At 40.7% G+C, this 14,683-nt stretch overlaps 1 protein-coding gene across 3 annotated transcripts in view; it reads left to right on the top strand.

Annotated features, from left to right (window-relative positions):
- The window catches only part of MTR (5-methyltetrahydrofolate-homocysteine methyltransferase), a 51,572-nt gene that overhangs the window by 506 nt on the left and 36,383 nt on the right, over positions 1–14,683 (top strand). Inside the window, exons 2-7 of one of the 3 annotated variants that reach the window (XM_063151588.1) lie at positions 5,780–5,991; positions 8,482–8,571; positions 9,401–9,470; positions 10,557–10,649; positions 10,738–10,844; positions 12,121–12,180. In XM_063151588.1, coding sequence (XP_063007658.1) covers positions 5,780–5,991; positions 8,482–8,571; positions 9,401–9,470; positions 10,557–10,649; positions 10,738–10,844; positions 12,121–12,180 — 632 coding nt within the window. Of the gene's footprint in view, positions 1–5,776; positions 5,992–8,481; positions 8,572–9,400; positions 9,471–10,556; positions 10,650–10,737; positions 10,845–12,120; positions 12,181–14,683 lie in introns of those variants that run through there. The other 2 variants (XM_063151587.1, XM_063151589.1) reach the window with 2 other exon arrangements.

Raw genomic sequence — 14,683 nt, 5'->3', positions numbered from 1 at the left:
TAAGTAAAATTACAGCTCCTAATTGGCGCTGGTGTTTTAAAGTGGACTGGTCTGTCAGTGGCTGCTTTCACTGGTGCTGCGGCCAGCAGAGATCCCAAGAACTTCCCCTGTTAATACTTGTGAGAAACAGCTGCTCACTTTGAAAATTTAAAAAAGGTTTTTTAAACCTTGACAAAAATACAGCAAAAGGACTACGTAAGGAAAAATTCGTAGCGCTGCAAGCTGCCTCGTAGATACCACGTGGCCAGTTAATCTTCAAGATGGATGCTCAGAGTTTTATACCCCTGGGAGGTGCATCAGCCAGCCCTGGCCCCGCCCAGAGTCTGTCCGTCAGCTCTTTGCCGTTTATCTGTGCAAACTGCTTTCTTGTAACTTGATTGGAGATGAGGTGTTGCCGTCCCTTAAGTAACAAGCTTTTCCATTCCCAACTGCCCCATGTGAGGGACGCGTGTGCCCCCGCCCCCTTCTTTTTAGCTGTCCTAGACAATCCCGGCTGTCTGATGGTCACAATACAGGGGGGAAAGGGAGCTATGGGGAGAACAGAGAACATCTAAACTACCATAACATAACTATACATCACTAAAGCTTTTCTTAATATTCACACAATAGTTATCCTTTAGTTGCGAGAGCCAATCATCTCATTATCCATCTATAACAATACTCGTGAGGGAGTGCCTGGTGCTGAGCCTGTGCTTCAGATCAGGCTGCATCCCTTGGCATGTGAAAACAGGCCTGCAGTCCTGCTCGGCACCCACTCCACAGCCAGCTTCTATGGCATGAGGTTTCTCTAGGTTCCTCTGGCAAAGAGGATGTTGAAATGACCTCTCCTGCCCTGCCCTTTCTCTCGTGCCACTTGGGGTCCAGCTGTGGGCTCGTGACTGCCCTGCTGCAGATCCAAATGGATTTGGCTGAAATGGAAGGCGTGAAGGTGTTGTGGCAGCAGCCTGAGAAGCGGTGGGAGAGAAGTTCTGCATAGACAGAAGCACAAATTGTGTCATGGGGGTGTTTGTGGAGCCCCAGTGAGCAGGCGCGAGGCAGTAGGTGGTGGTGTGTCCCTCTGGCAGCGAGGCAAAGGACCTGAGTTCAGGAGTGGGTTATGGAGAAGCTGAGCACTGTTCCTCACGAGCCTTTGAGGGGCAGGACGTCCCACAAAGTGAGGCCGTGCAGGTTTGTTTCTCTGTGAGTCCTGCCTATAATGAATATCTGTTGTGGACAGTTTAACGTCAGAACAATTGTGGTTCTAACACAGGGAGCTTTCTAAACCTGGGATTTGCATGTTTAGCTAGAGACAGTGGGCACAGCTGACAGGGCACTGCTATTCTGAAAATTCAGTGACTTTTGTAGTGGTTGCTTGCCTCTCAAGCTGACTGTGTAAATGCATTGGGTTCGTAAGTATCTTGTCTGTCTGCTCTGTAAGAACTGAATGGTTCATAAGACAGCTGCCGACATGGAAATATTAGCAAGGGGCACATAAGTGCCCAAGGTGAAGTGGTAAGATCCAGTACTTCTCTCCTTGGATAGGCTGGGTAACAACATAGCAACAGGGTGCTGCTGCCCACTGTTGCAGAGGACCTGGGTAGCATCTGTTGCTACAGTTCATGAAGCTCTTGTTGTTGCCAGAGGGCATCCAGTTGAAGACAATTAAATTAATTGAGTAGCAAATAATGCTGAGGTTATCATGAGCTGTCTGTGGCAGGCTGATAGCAAGAGCATTCTTTCTAGGTACTAATACTGTAAATTCTGCATGCTGCACAGTAATTTTTTGAATGATGGGCAGACTTGTGCTTGGAGCTGTTGGGGGGAATGCTGATTTGTTGAATTCGGATGTGCAAGTATGGAGAGACCTTGTTTCCAGTGAAGAGAGGAGCTGGTCAGCCTAGGAAACAGTGGGTCCTGTAAGTGCCTCTCTCTCTCTGTGTAGTTCCTCAGCTTGTGTTCTGGCACATTAATGTGGTGAAAACGCTTTAATACTGTCACAGTTGGCTTGCTCCTTTAGAAGAGCTTTGGAAACACCTTGTAATCCTTTATTCTCTTCCAAGTACTTCTATACCAGACTATTTTATACTAAAAATAAATTTGTAATGGAAGTGCATCAATAATAAAAAGCAATACCTTTTGAGAATCACTGCAGGCATCACAAAAGTTTGGTTTAGAGTAAATTGCAATCTTTGAAGTCCTGTTTCTTGTGGAAAACACACATCCCTTCAGTTCTGCACATGTGGTCTGTATGTGGTTGGATTGGGATAAGGAGATGAAGGAACATCGTCTTGCCTTATTCCCTGACTGTTTAGTTGATTACATTGTGAAAAATGAAAGCTTACAGTTGGGAGAAGTTTATAATTGTTAGTGAATGACTGTAGGGGTGAACAGCTACTCTACAAGGAGTAGAAGTTCTTGTAAATCAGATAATTTCTCTGTTGCAGACAAGTAATTCCCTTGTTCATATGATTTCAAGACAGAGTGTTTACCTTGGGGAAGTGAAGCTGGGAATTAGGATTTTTTATTTTGCATTCTGTATCCCATTGACTTTTAGGCCAGTGCTGTTATTTTTGTTCATTTGGTTTGGCCTTCTAAACTAGTTCCAGCCCTACAGCACTCTGTGGTAATGGGCTCAATGTTGTAAGTTTCAGTAGAGTGTAAAATCAAGGTAATTGGTCCTGGGTCCTGTTACCACTGCTGGTTTCCTTTTATTTCTGTTGTGGCTAGAGAAGCAGCTTATTTTCCTGGACACTTCTGAATGGAAAAAGATATCCATTTCCCAAAGCTCACCAGTAACCTTCATTAAACAGAATTTTCATCAGCTCCTGGCTGAGTAGAGGTAAGAGCAGGGTACATAAGCAAAAACAACAAAAAAGAAAAGGCTGACCTGATTTTTCCCTGCTTAGGAATTTGTCCAAACATTTTTCCTTTTATTTTGTAATATTCTGTCGTACCCTGTTTGTGCTGGAGAGGGGAATTGCTTGAGCTGAATGCTGAATTAAGGTTATGGTACTTGTTGGTAGAACTGACTTCTAGACAGCTAGAACTGACTTCTAGCTTCCTGCCTGCTTTTGTTCCAAGGACAGAGTTCAGCACTTCCTAGTAGTGCTTTTTGAATCAATCTTCTTTGATTTCTGGAGTGTTTTTGGACCTGTCTGCAGACTTTGTTTTCAACTTGAAGTTGCACCATCAATATGCCAGGGCATGACAAGTAGTGCATGCTGCTGTTGGAAGAAGAGTCAGTTGTTATCCATAGCCAGGACAGGTAAATTGGGTTTTGGTGGGCTTGGAACTGTTGCATCCCTCTGTAAAGCGCTGATGGCCACCCTCATGATTACCACCCTGTTTCCTGCAGCTTTGTGAGATGCTGCTGAAGAAGCACAGATCTGAAACTTCAGAGTAAGGCTCTTGCAGCAATGAGGCAGGATCTGTGCTTCTGTGAGCAGAAAACCGTAGGCTGCTCATTGCTTCTGTTCCATGAGGCAAGCAGTAGAGAAAACAAGACGGACCATGTGAGGTGCAGGATTTCGGCCAAAGGGGAAATCTTTGCTTCTCAGTGTGGATGAGGAGATAGTTGGGAAGCACACAGGTTAAAGCCTATAGAAAGCAGGACTGGTTCTGGGAGGACTCCAATGGCCTGTCTCAGCTGCCTGGGATGCAGCTCTCAGGGCTTGGATTTGGCTTGGGAGGCTTATTAAAGCACCAGTGAGCCTCAGTGCTGTGTGTCTCACTGGGCTGTGGCTCTTGGAAGCACACGAGTTAGACTCCATTAGGAGCTGCACTGCAGACCTACTTTCAGATACAGCTTTTCGTGTCTTGCTTCTAAAAGGCTTTAGCTCAAGGATTCATTTTATTTTCATGAATAATTTGATGGTTTAATGTGAGTAGATTTAAGCTCTTATGTAAGAACCTGCTGAGCCTGCCTGTGTGCTGTTAAAACTCTCAACTTGAAGCAAGGGTGGCTTACTTTTTGGTGTTTAAATCTGCCTTCAAATGCTTCATACTTGTTAGAGAGCACATGCTGAGCCTACTTCTCATCTAGAGCTGTTTTTCCAGTGTTGGTATAAATGTAACCTTATAATGCTTTCCTCATGGCCTCAGCTTCTCTCCAGCACATTGCTTTTTTAACAGTACTGATGTCAAAACAGAAGATTCATTGCACAAATGCAGAAGAAAGAGAAGTCAAATCAGTTAGCAGTTGCCAGTGATTTTTAAGTACCATTGTGTGTAGTAGTAAGTTAAGTTGTAATGAGACATGTGGATGTTTTTGTGCCTTGGAAATAATTCATTTTTTTACAAGGGCTTCGATGATAGTTCATAACCTAAACACAAAACAAGTCTTTAAGAGTAAAATGAAGCTGAATGAATGAAACAGATGAGGAATAGCACGTCATTCACATGTTTGTGAAACATCTGTGGGGTTCTACTCTTGTGGTTTGGATTTTTGGTAAAGAGGTTGGCTCATTATTTTGGTATATGTGCAATCTTATCAGTGCCTGTAAGTATCTAAAGGGGGGATATCAGGAGGATGGATCCAAGCACTTCTCCATGGTGCCAGACAACAGGAGAAGAGACAACAGGCAGAAACTGATGTACAGGAAATTCCACCTGAATGTGAGGAAGAACTTCTTCACTATGAGGGTGAACAAGCACTGGAATAGGTTGTCCAGAGAGTTTGTGGAGTCTCCCTGTGGAGATATTTAAGAACTGCCTGGTCTCAGTCCTGTGCTCTAGAATGACCCTGCTTGATCAAAGAGGTTGGGACAGATGACCCCCTGTGGTCCCTTCCAGCCTGACCCACTCTGTGATTCTGTATGTGTGTTTGCATTCTGAAATGATTCTGTGTATGTTCTAAAGGGGAAAAGTAGAATTACTTTTTCTGTGGTCTTGGCGGTTTTATTGGGGTTTTATGGGTTTGTTGTTGTTGTTGTTTGTGTTTTTGTTTGTTTTCTAAATGCATCAGATTAAGCTTTTTATTAATGTTTGGGATGGGCTGTGTTTGGGATCTTGAAGCAGTAGTGCATATTCATTTCTAATGATAGTGCTGAAATGTCTACAGTGTTTTGTTTCAGTCATAGTTAGATTTACCCTGCTCAGTGTCTTATAATTAACCATGTGATTTGCCTGATCTGTTTTCCTCTGGCATTACTGCAGAGGAAAAGAGTATCTTGTTTCTTTTGTGCAAAAGAAAGTAAAGCCTGATATTATCTGTTGGCATATCTTGGTGTTTGTCAAATTGTCATTTACTACTGTAATCCTGAGGGAATTTAGGACTCAGCTGAAAAATTGTTTTTGTTTGCTCAGTTTATTTCTCTTTCTCATTATGATATAGGCAATTAGAGTAGATGTGGGTATTTGTTGTTTGTTTTTTTAATGAAGTTTACTAATTTCCACTTTGTGCTTGTGTACCACTTTTAGTGTGGTGTCTGGTACCAAGAGGCAGCTCTGCATTGCTGCTCAGACATTGCTGGGGTGGAAATTATCACACTTTTCACTTTTGGAAACTAGCATATGTAGAGATTTTCATGCTTGCCCTTCTGAACTTCAGTTAATTTTTTCTGTGGTTGACTGTGTGGGTGACTGTCCTTAGGTAAAGGACCAATTGAGCCTAATTGTATTTAGATAGGTGCAGCTGTTACCTTACATCAGATGATTGGAACTGCAGGTGAAGTAAACCAGTTACTGTCTGATTTCAGTAGAGGATTACTTTATTCTTGAATGGGAAGAGCTCAAGTTGGCCGTGTGTATAGATAGGGAATTTCAGAATGACTTAAAAATTGGGTTTATCTTTTTCCAGCAGATCCCCAGAAAAGAGTGCAAGATGAAATTGAATGTATTCTGCAGGAGCGGATAATGGTTTTGGATGGGGGCATGGGGACCATGATCCAGCAGCACGCGCTGACAGAGGAGGATTTCCGAGGCCATGAATTTAAAGATCATTCCAGGCCTTTGAAAGGCAATAATGACCTTCTGAGTATAACTCAGCCTGATATAATCTGTGACATACACAAGGTAGGTGGTTCTGGTTTCTGTCTCTTGACAGAGGAAGAGAGAGAACTTGGCCTCTGCATTCCCCTTTTCCCTGCCACAGGCTCCTGGCTCTCCACTGTCCTTTGGGGATAGGGAAGAGAGAGCTAGGTAGCATGTGAAAAAGAATGAGCAGATTTGACTGTTCTGGTTGTGTGAGCACAGCATTTTTATCTTGGTTTCTGATGTCACCCAGGCAGTGCTATTTTTAAATCCCTTTTTGACTTATGTCCCTGATGTATTTATATTAATTGTAGATTCTTTTTTATTTCATTTTTATTTTCTCTTTTTGTTCTCAGCTAGCACTTGAAATGAATCTAAGTAGGACATATCTGAATTCTAGATGTGTTTCTATAATTGTGTATTAAAGGGCTGTTAAATGTGGCAGCCTGAAGCAGGCCTGTGTAGTTAATGAGTGTATGTGCTTCCACAGTCTTGTTTTTCCCTAGAATATTAATGTGTGGCCCACAGAATAAAGCAGTCTAATCTGCTGATGATTAGGAATTTGCAAACAGATTTCATTGTTTTCCTGTATTTAATTAGACTTTGAAAAACAACTTCCTAAGTCTGTTTATTGAGCTGCAGGTATTCATAGGTCTTACTGTAATAATTGGAATGCTTGAATGGTGTTGCAGCTATTTGTTATTCAGTTGAAGCCTGTATTTCATTAATGAGAATCATATTTGGCTTATGTTGGTTAAACTTGGAAAGTAACCTGCAGTTTTTAATTAAGTTTTAACTGCCATTCTTTGGATTTTAAGAGTGATGAGCTGGAGGGAATCAGTCTTAGACCTATAAAAATTTCAGTATTTGTAGATTGAATTCAACTGAGCAACAGTGCTCATGAATCTTGGAATTTATAATAGTTTGTGGTTTTAATAATGTAAGCTGCTCTAACAGTTGAATTTAGCAGGTTTAGCAGAGCTATAGTGATGTGACTTGAGAATATATGTATTGATTCAAATAACCTGTTGGTGTCTCTGTAATGGCCAGTTATAGGTGCTTTAGGGGGAGTGTCTTTTGTGGTCCCCATCCCTGCAGCAACTATTGGGTCAGAGGCCTTCTGAGCAATGGGTGCTGACTTCATATTTTAGAGCTACCAGGGGTTATTTCTTCTGAGAACTGCACAGAAGGAACTTGCAATAATAGATGAAAATATTTCTACAAAGAAATATTGAAATATTTTGTTTAGGTTTTTTGTTTTGTGTTTTTTTTGTTTGTTTGTTTTGTTTTGTTTGTTTGTTTTTGGGTTTTTTTTTTGTTTTTTGTTTTTTGGTGGTTTTTTTTTTTTTTTTTTTTTGTAAATGACCTAGTGAATTAGATCTCACAGATATCAGTAGCTTAAAAAGTAAATGTTAGCTGTGCCTTGGCTGGTAAAGTCAGATATTCAAAGGGTAGAGATGTGATGTATTTTGAGAGGCAAATATTAACTTCCTGCTTTGAGTATGTTATTTCCTTCTGTAATTGTAGACAGGAAAGTTGGAGAGCTTTTATAATTTAACATGTTTAGATAATTTTCAGAAAATTAATATATTGTTGATTGACATTTAAGAGCTTGTATATTTTCATATCTCTATTTGTAGATATTTTTATGTGTTTTCAAGAGGAGTTCAGAGAAAGCATATCTGTTTGCAGCAAAACATGTTTTAAAACGAATTTATTTTCAGCTGTCATTTGGATCAAGACTTTTTTTGCACTGTTGAACTCAATGAGTTCATCTGCTTCTTGTAGGAAAATCTGAGAGGTTTATGTTTAATGGTGGCATCAGTATTTTTGATTAACTAGCAGTTCAAGTGTTTTAATTTCCTTGAATATGATCATGCCAGGGTTCAAAGGGATCAAAAAGATGAGTTAGGGAAAAGGGCAACTGAGAGAAGTTATACAAATGCAGGCTAGAATCTGAAAAATTGTTTAAGTTTGCATTGATTTCAGTTTACTTCAGTGGGAATTAGACAATGAAAATGGAGTAGAAGTCTTAAATGTTTTGTGAATCTCTGTCATTAGTTAAACTTTCAATGAGATTTGCACAAAACATAATTCTCCTAACCTTCTATTTGGTCCCAGTGTGCTCTTGTCCTGTACAAATCTCTTCAGAACATTTACATTTTCTAATATTTTCTGTCGTTTAATTTGGGCCTTTTCTGAGACTGCTCACAGCAGCCCTTGCTTGCTGAAGGTGATTGGACTGTGTCTGAGCATATCCCTGTGCAGAAATCTAGAATGTGCTCCAGTGGCAGAGGTGACTCTATAAAATAGTTACTTGTTAATAGAAAGTGTGACTGACACTGAAATGCTGAAAATTGTTTACATGGAACAATTCTACTGCTTTGGCCCTGTGCTTTTGAGTAAAGCCTTTAAAGTGTGATCAGATTTGAACTGGGAAATGATTTGTGACCTTTTGTCAACTGGATGAGACAAAGTAGTTGGGTTACTTGCATTCCATACCTCAGGCTTTGTTTCTTTCATGCCTTGCAGGAATACTTGCTGTCAGGTGCTGACATCATTGAAACCAACACTTTCAGCAGCACCCGAGTTGCACAGGCTGACTATGGCCTTGAGCATTTGGTAAGAATGCTAAACTATTTACACATTAAATATTAATTATGTGCTTGCAGCCAAGATTAGCTTAGTCCCAGGATTCATTGGTGTTGAGGTTCTTGGCTGCTTGCTGCATCTTGAGCCATGTGATGGGATCGTAGCTCCTTTCTGCTGCTGTGGACATTGCACTTGCTGTGTCACAGAGAGTGTGCTTCTTGTTGGCTGAGGTACAGGCAATAATAATCAGTCCTAGATTTTGTTTGAGCATTCATAGAATCTCTTGGTTCTGTGAACAGGGTTGTTTGCTTCAGTCATTCTAACTTTCCAATGCACAGTGGAACTGCTTTTTTCCTGGATATTTCTTATGTGTTGTTTGTGCTGGTGTATGTAGAAGTCCTTTCTAGTTTGCATTTATTGTGCCTATTCTTTGTTATGTGTTGTTTTGAGAATTCTCCGTGAAATATGGAAAGTAAATATTATATGGGAAATATGTGAAAGTAAATACTTGGAAATACACTACTTGAATAAAAATGGACTGAAGAGTAGGCTAATTTTGTCATCAAAGTCCTGTCTTTCAGCTTCTGTTGATCTCAGCAGGATTTGTGAAGAATGAAATTTTATGATTAGCAGCTGTAGGCTGAGGCATGTGCAGGATGAGCCTGCCATGTAACTCTGTTGCTGAGATGTATTGAGCTGTTCCTTTTGAAACCTCTTGATAGTGCTGATACTTACTTGTGTGACTTGGCACCTTTGGAGTGCACTTCAAGCTGCTGGATGCGAGTGTTGAGTTGCTTTGAGGGTGAGTTACCCTGGACTGGACTAAACGTTGCTCAGTAATTTTCTGTAATTGTTCCAGGCGTATCGATTAAACAGAGTCTCTGCACAGGTGGCCAGAAAAGCAGCAGACACTGTAACTGCTCAAACAGGTTAGCATTATTTTAAATTTTTACTTGTTTGTAGTTTTGACAATGCTGCAGTCTTTGAAATGTTGCTAACTAGAGGATAACTTGATGGTTTACATTTTGGGAACATAAAATGACACTGTGCTTGTTTGCAGGTTATAAACAGTAACAGCAATTTCATATCTCTGTTTATATCACACTAATTTCATTATGTTTGAAAGATCTGGTCCTCGAGGTGTTCAGCACAGCTTTCCTGTGCCTACCTGGTGTAGACTGCAGGTGATAGACATCTTCAGACGTGTTTTAGAGAAAGTAAGTTCAGCAGGGACTGTTAGAAGTTCCTTAAGTCTGTACAGCAGAAGTCTTTGTACTCCAGAACCAGGATAGCTGATTGTAGGTAAATGTGGATTACCAGTTAATCCTAGTGTTTGTCTAGTAGTTTAGCTTTATTCAGCAACTAATGGAATCATCTTAGTCTTTTCATTTCATTTCTACAGATGCCTTCCAGGCATTATGTGAGAAGGGTTAGAACTCGTTTACACTGCTGTAGACATTGTTGTTTTTCAAGACTTATTTCTGCTTATATTCTACAATCAAACTGTATTTCAGGCTAACAGTCCTGCTGCTGTTCAGATAGCACCTTACTGGTGTTATTCATAGTATGCAATAAAAAAGTAAGATTTGGAATGTGCTTTTTATAAGTCCGGCCTTTATGACACATGCCAGAATATTCAAATAAGGTTATGTAGTGAAAAATGCCAGGGCAGTTCTATGCTGTACATTTAGAGTAATTAAATGAAGTTTCTTGTGTTAGAGACAAATGATTCTTAGAAGAAAAATTAATTGAGAGAGATGACCTTTTCAGAAATGTTCTTCTGTCCTGTGAGTATACATTGAACATCCTGTTGGATTGAAATAAAAAAAGTTGGCTGTGCTGGATGATCCTGTGCTGACTAAACTCTAGAATTGAGACAAGAGTTTCCTGCTCTATAGTTCTTCATCCTTGAATGATATGCATGTCTCAGTGTCCTCAGAGGTATTTTACATTGACTCTATAAAGCCAGAGGTAAATAGTTTGGGGTCTTTTTCCCCTCCTGTGTCTTGGTCTAGGAATTAGGAGATATGTTGCTGGAGCCATGGGTCCAACAAACAGGACACTCTCTGTGTCACCATCTGTGGAGAGACCAGATTACAGGAACATAAGTAAGTATTTATAACCATCAAGTTGACTAAGGCAGTAGTCTTGAAAGGGTTTTCTCCAGATGAAGTTATCATCATTCCTGTTTGACAGCTTTTGATGAACTAGTTGAAGCCTATACAGAACAAGCCAAAGGACTTTTGGATGGAGGAGTTGACATCTTACTGGTGGAAACCATATTTGACACTGCCAATGCTAAGGTGAGACTTCTGGGGAAAAAGCCCCACCACACTAATGTATTTGGTCTACTGCCTGAGGAAATTCAGGATGATATTCTTTGAGCTATCAGCTGCTTTTTACTAAATATATGAAAAGACTCTTCAGTTGATAGTAAGTGGGTAGAATGTGAGGAGATGGTTTTTAATCAGGTTTTCCCAGAAGGTTTCTCTTAATATGTGCCATTTGTATCTTTCTGGCTGTCTGTGCCAGCTGTCCTCTTATTCCCAGAAGCTCTACTGTATTGCTCAGCATCTCCAAATACTTCTGATTGTATTTTTGGCTATAAGCATGTCTGTCCAAGGGATGCTTGGGATGCCCACTGGAGAGGGAATGTCCAGTGAATCTGGTTTCAGGTGTGGGAAGGCTTGTAAGGCAGTTCTATTAAAAGGTGTCTTTTGGGGGGGGAACTCTGCCATCAGTTTTAAGAAAGAACAATTTGGAATAGGAGATTAGAAGGGTAAAGTAGAAGGAATAAAATGTTGAAATATGCCACAATTTATGGGATTTTAGCACGTCTTTCTTTATCTAATAACTGCTCAGCACAGGGGGTGAAGTTGTTAGGGTACTTAGGGTACTTAAAACTGTCTTGTGATTTTATGTGGAAAAGTCTGGCTGGATGTGTACACAGTGTTTCTTTGAATTTTTGCCACAGGCTGAATAATGTGTGCAGTGACATCACTTGCCATTTGCAGATCTGAGCAGTCATCATGGAGGTCTGGCTAGGAGCCTGTAGCTCAGAATGCTAAGGGCATGTTCACGGGTGGCTTTCTTACCCTAAGGAGGGAGGACATTTTCAGCACCTTCAGAGGAGTCATTTGCAGCTCTTACTGTAAAAATTTGTGGTGGTTGGAACCCTTTGGAACCTACGTGTCTAAACAGACTCAAGGGCAGTGAATGTGTACTGGGAAGAGTACATACAACCATATTTGGGGTGGGGATTGTGCTGCAGATGTGAGGGGAACCACGTGCTGATGTGATTTGGTTTCAGGGTAGTCTTGGTCTTGCTTGGTTTCCCTGTGATGCTTCCTTTCTACTTGTTACCAAAACGTGTTTTGGAACATCTGGAAGATGCTGGGGGTAAGGGTAAAATTTCTGAGTGTAACTTCTGGCAAGCAATATGAGCTAACAAGTTGCATAAACAGTCATAGAACAAATAAATAAATAAAAAGAGCATCAAACCCATAGAAACATAAAGAAATGAACAGTCTGAAGAACTCTCAAAACATCATTAATGTTTTGCAATATATTCTTCTGTAGGCAGCTCTTTTTGCACTCCAGATGTTGTTTGAGGAAGAGTATGCTTCCCGACCCATATTTGTAAGTATATTTCAATATTTTACATATCCTTAAGCTTCATTTGTGAACTAGCTGAGATGGCAGTTGATTAAAGTGCTTTGAAGAGAAGGAAATGAGTTTATTTGAAATGTACTTTTTTCCACTTGATTGTGAAAATAAAACCTTTTACAGTTTTGTCAAATCAGCCTTGGATAGCTCTGTTCATCATATCAAGCCGTAGTCTAAGGAGTGACTTTATTCCAGTGTGTATTCATTCTGTGTGTTTCCACAAGAAAAGATCTAATCATGGGGTTTTTTTCAGGCCTGCTGTCTTGAGGGCAGTAGGAACCAGTGCTTCAAGGAGGAGATTAAGCAAATTATGATATACTTTCAAGTAGAATGAGTGTCCATTTGAAGTCAGAAAAGTCTGTCTTACTCCATATTCTTTTCTGATGTTTGTTTTTCTGATAGTTGCTGCTCATGAATGCATTGGAAGAAATACAGAAAATGAATAAGATTGTTTTCAAAGTTCTGATGTATTCTTCCACTTTTCTACACTTGCAGTCCAGGCTTTCTGATTTGCAGTTGGTGTCTGTTTGTAGGCTTTTGTTGAATTCCTTTCTTGCATTTGTGTTCAAACCTCTGTGGGACCCAAGCATCTACAAAATAATCTGCCAGTAACTTTCACAGTTCATGAATGTGCTGGTTTGAAAATTTGCTTACTTTTGGCCCATCCACCTGATAACTTCTATTGTGTCTTGTCATTTATCTCTTGAGAATGATAATGAGCAGCTGTTCTATGTTCCCTTTGCTGCATAGTCATGGCATTTGTAGTCCTTTGTGAGAGCCTCCTTTAGGCATCTTTTTTTCAGCCTGATGAGTCCACTTCTATTTAGCTGTTCTGTTTGGTGCATTCATTATTGTCCCATTTTTGTTTTCTATTTCCTCAAGTCAGAATGGAATGACAATAGAACACAGCATTCAAAGTGCAGATGTCAGGGATTATGTGATAGCCTAGTGATGTGCTCTGCCTTTTCCATTTTTTTCTTTGTAGTTTCTGATATTTTGCTTCTCTGCTAGTGAGCTTGGAAATTTCATTCATAAAAGTCTCTTTTGTTACCTAATTTAGCTTCAAGAGCAGTAAAGACTGGTTTGGAGGTCATTGTGTAGAACTTCTGTGTTTACAACTTTGTACTTGGCCAGTTAGCACAGGGAGTTTTCCGAGTTGGCATTTTGTCTTCATTGCTCTGAAGAGAGTGGTCCTTGAGCCTGATTCCTTATTCTTTGTTCCCTGTTCAGTTATCCTGAGTAGTTACAACACTTAGCACAGCTTTCTAAGATTCCACTGATCACCTTTCTTGACTGAGTACTTTGGAGGCAGGAAGTGGCATCAATATGAAAGCATGCTTTGGAGTAAATAGTGGATTTACTTTTGCATGGAGTCTTGTAAACCCATTCCATCTTCTGGAAAAAAAGGCTTTTAGACCTGGTGTTGGGGTGTAGGAATGGTACTCTGCAAATCAGTGCCCTCACTGAGATTCTCTAAAGCATGCACTGCATTTTTTGCTCCTCCACTTTCTTCCCCTCTCTCTTTCCCTGCGGCAGGAGGGAGAGGAGAAGTGGAAGCCCAAAAGGCAAAGGTCAGTGGTTGAGGTATGAACAGTTTATTGGAAACAGCAATAAGAAAAGGAACAGTAACAGCAACAATATTGATGACAAAAGTGTGTACAAGAGTGAGTGACTCACATGCAAAATGCTCACCTTGGAGCTCAACCTGACTGCAGCCATGCAGCTGCTCCCTCTGGCTTGGGACTGGCGTCTACCAAGTCTCCGGCTCAGGACTGGCTTGGAGCTGGTATTACCCTGTCCCACTGGAAGGAGCCCCTTCTCACTGGAGAGTCTCCCTTCTCCCACACCTGATAATGATGTGGTATAACCTCTGTGGTCCTGGCAATGATGTGCTATAACCTCTGGTGTCCTAGCCATGTCCCCTCCTGGCTTCTGCAAGAATTAACCTTGTCCTGGCCAGGACCAGGACATCTGAGGAGCCTTTCCTGGCTCATCCAGATGCCTCCCAAATTCTTGACTTCATAGTTAGTTGAGGTCAGGATATTATTTGCACATCTCTCTGTATACTGCTTAAGAAGTGTGATTATACAGGTTAAAACTTATACTTCACTACTAAGTTGTAACATTTGATGTTCCCTTGTGGTGAAAGGAGTTACTTGTTAAGGTCAGACCTACCTCCACCAAACACTTAATAGCAGTCCTGAGACCTGAAATAGCTGAAGTGAGGAGAAGGTGACCGCTGAGTGCTGCCTAAACAAAAAACCCCTGTGGGCTGTTTCAGAGACTGCCATCAGAATGATACCATGGTACTCATGCTACTTGGCTGCTGGATAGTTCAGAGTGGTTTTCTCCCTTTTCTTTTGTTTTCTTTCTTCCCCCCTGAGGAAGTGAAGCATGGACAGAACGACTCTCCAACTAGTTAAAGTTGAAAAGATTGGTATTTTTTACAGCTCCAGAAGCATGTGGAATCTTTCCC

The sequence above is a fragment of the Melospiza melodia genome, chromosome 3 (genome assembly GCF_035770615.1).
Source record: "Melospiza melodia melodia isolate bMelMel2 chromosome 3, bMelMel2.pri, whole genome shotgun sequence".
Lineage (NCBI taxonomy): Eukaryota > Metazoa > Chordata > Aves > Passeriformes > Passerellidae > Melospiza > Melospiza melodia.
Note: the sequence above shows the minus strand (reverse complement) of the source record. Positions and strands in the feature narration are given on the sequence as shown.